Source organism: Fomitopsis serialis, assembly GCF_022376445.1.
Source record: "Fomitopsis serialis strain Sig1Antser10 chromosome Unknown B0H18scaffold_482, whole genome shotgun sequence".
Taxonomy (NCBI): Eukaryota; Fungi; Basidiomycota; class Agaricomycetes; order Polyporales; family Fomitopsidaceae; genus Fomitopsis; species Fomitopsis serialis.
In genome coordinates, this window is record NW_025955442.1 from 2539 (window position 1) to 5650 (window position 3112).

General features: G+C 54.0%; 1 protein-coding gene across 1 annotated transcript; it reads left to right on the forward strand.

The window, feature by feature from the left end:
* Positions 1–487: 487 nt before the first annotated feature.
* On the forward strand, positions 488–1893 carry B0H18DRAFT_1070426 (kinase-like domain-containing protein). The gene is made up of 2 exons (XM_048031200.1): positions 488–562; positions 636–1893. Exons 1-2 carry the CDS (start codon positions 536–538, stop codon positions 1440–1442), a joined length of 834 nt encoding a protein of 277 aa, XP_047884536.1. The 5' UTR covers positions 488–535; the 3' UTR covers positions 1443–1893.
* Positions 1894–3112: the final 1219 nt, after the last annotated feature.

Genomic DNA, 3112 nt, shown 5'->3' on the forward strand with positions numbered 1-3112 from the left:
TATGTTCAAGCCGTCATTGGACAAGCATCTAACCAATGACTTGAAGCTCATTGGCCGCGTCGTCCGTTGTTCCCGAGAAGTCGCGGATCTTAGAACATGGACATTGTAGCTCGATGGCGACTAACCAGGATGCTTCCGTTTGTGTGTCGTAAAGACCTCGGGATTCATACTGCCAGTGATGTCTTGGCGGCTGGGGTAGTACCGTCTCAGTCAGTCTGCATCCTGTGTCGGTAGATAAATATCCCGAACGCGGTCACCTGAGTGGTTGACGCGCCACCTCTGCCAGTACTGCAGCTGCGCCCTGGCACAGCATGCGAGTCAATGAACAAGGCCCTATACATAACATATGTGCATGGTTATATTCACACTCGAGCTCGCCCACTGGAGACAAACCGGCCTGTGCGGAGTGGCCGCGGGCTTTGCACGATGTCGTGCCACTGGCCAGACCCGAGCCGGCGCTGGGCGCCTATGATCTAATCACCCACCGTTGATCTTGACACTCACTGTACGACCGACCCAGCTTTGCTTTATTTCCATGGCTGACATTTGGCGCAGCGTGACGGTACGTTCGCAGGCTTGATATGAGGTCCAGACCTAGAGGCGGTACCCGGAGACACTGAAACTTGACTTTACAGAACGTTCAGCCCGTACCATGGAAGCGTTGGCTCCTCTTCCTCCTCACGTACCCTCTCCCGGGTACTGAGGTAGCAAGGGGTTTTCGCTTTGGAATCCCATGGGTTGTCAAGATATGCGCTCGTACCACCAGCACGGAAGCACATGCCCTTAGATTCCTTGAATCGACGCGTCTCGCTCTCCCGATCCCGCGACTCATCTTCGCGTTCGCAGAATGTGGCGCGACATACACAATCATGTCCCGCATCCCCGGAATCTCCTTGAAAGAGGTACGCGAACGGGGACTGCTTTCGCTCGAAGCCGAGACGAACATCCTTACGGAGGTCACAACCGTTTTGGACCAGATGCAGACCTTACGCCAGCCTCCCGGCGACGAGGGTAAAGTGATGATGAGCACGTCTGGACACGATTTGCCAGACCCCCGTTACTTCCACGAAACACGTTCAGGCCCGTTCCCCTCTGCGTTGCAGCTGTGGGTTCACTGCGCAAGCTACGATGACATCGAAGAGTTCAAGCAGGATATACCTCTTGCAGTCCAAGAGGCCGTGACCGCGGACCCCATCAGATTCGTGCATCCCGATCTTCGGATGTACAATGTCCTCATCCACGACAACCATGTCTCCGCTATCATAGACTGGGAAGATAGCGGTTGGCTACCATCGTCGTGGCAGGTGCACACGATGCGCCACATCCGGTTGGGGTGTAGGGGGTTTTGGTCTGAACACTGGCGGAAGCGGCATCGTTTCACGGACGAAGCTGAAGCGGCTTATGCAGCCTCGATGACATTCCTCACCAAGCTTCCTACCTGACGGGATCGACCGGCTGTGTGTTGTATGCTTGGAGCTCGTAGAGTTCGCGCTATTGAGAGCTACATCTATAACGTGGTGCCGAGCGTCCAGGGTGAATGTGTCCAAATCACGAAGTTCATCCCCACTAATCACCTCCTTATGCCAAACCTTGGCCAAAGTGTGACTGCCACTCAGCCCGTTAGTTCATTCCTCTTCCTTCTGTTCATAGAGACAATCCGGAGCATCAGTGATGTTCTGATGCTGTGTCCTTACGAGGACCACGCAAAACCACAACGAGTAGGTTTGATTGACTATTCAAGGAAGGTTTTCTCTCCGTTTGAGGTCACGGTGCGCCGCTGTGCTCAACGTACGTACTACGGGTGCAGGTTTCTCTTCAATGTTCACAGTATAAACACGCGGAGAACATGAGATCATCAAACAGACCATCGCCGTAGTGTGGCTACGATACACACTAAACGCAGTCACCCGCAGCTACAAACCACACACTGCTTGATCCGCTTGTCACCTAGCTCTGCTTTTCATGAACAGCAATCAGGTCCGCAACTGCTTGCGCCGCGAACGTGTCGGCCGCGCTTTCCCCTAGGAGTTGCGCACACCACGCCTGGACCGAATGCATCCAATACGGGCAGTATTGTCTCCATCCACAACCCATCCTCGCCACGACGGCCTTCGCATAGCGTTCCGATGTCGGCGTGGCCAACGACGACGGGATGCGCATGGTACTAGACTGTACCTGCCCCGTGTTCAGGTATGCGAAACGCACACTCGTCTGTGTGTCCCACACACGCTCGTCGGTGTCGAGTCCGCGAGCGAGTGCCTTCAGGAATGCTTTCGACCCCGCATAGACGGCCAATCGGGCCGGTGACAGCTCCCCTGTTTGGGATCCTATGAATTGGACCAGCACAGGACCGGTTCTCGAGGTGAGATGCAGTTGGGTAAGAAGGGTGTGGGTGACCATGAGGGGAAAGATCGCGTTGCGATTGATGATGTCCATGAGGTCTGTTTTGCTCAACCCGTTGATTCTGACGTGTAAAGTTGGAATTCAGATGTCCAAGCAAACACCAGAAGGAACGGGACGCACTTTTCCCTTGTCAGCGGCGAGCTGCCTACATTGTGGACAATGACGGTGATGTTCAAATCCTCGAACGGCGCGAGTATGCGTTCGAAGTCATGATCCGCATCAGAGGCGTCTGCGAAGAAGTATTTCACATCGCGTGCCCGAGCAGAGCCACGAATCTGGTCCACGACGTTGAGTAACTTCGCTTCGTTACGGCCGTGTAGAATCAGGTTGAAGCCTTGATTGTATAATTCTGCTGCAATGGCCTTTCCAATGCCATCAGATGCACCCGTAACGAGAGCGTACGCCGGTGGTCCGTGGAGGTACCGATGCACCGTGCTCGGTCGGAGGAAGTACAGCCAAATGAAGCTCAAAAGGCGATACAGTTGCAGGACGAGGGAAACGATGCCCACAACAGCTAGGATTTGGACAACACTGAGCATCGACGGAATGGGGGATTGTGTGAGACAAAGTGATGCATGCGAAGCTCAACAATATATACGTACGTCTATATATATAGCATCCGACGCGGACGACCTACATGAGCGGCCATTTTAGCCGTGATTACGACTGATGCGTATTGCTGCATACTTAAGCATTGCGGTAATTCCAG

What these genes read in the sequence shown, in the direction of transcription:
- B0H18DRAFT_1070426 (XM_048031200.1), top strand. Translation starts at nt 536, where the DNA reads ATGGCTGACATTTGGCGCAGCGTGACG. An exon ending in ACATTTGGCGCAGCGTGACG is followed by an intron (nt 563 to 635) that starts GTACGTTCGCAG and finishes TTGACTTTACAG; the next exon opens with AACGTTCAGCCCGTACCATG.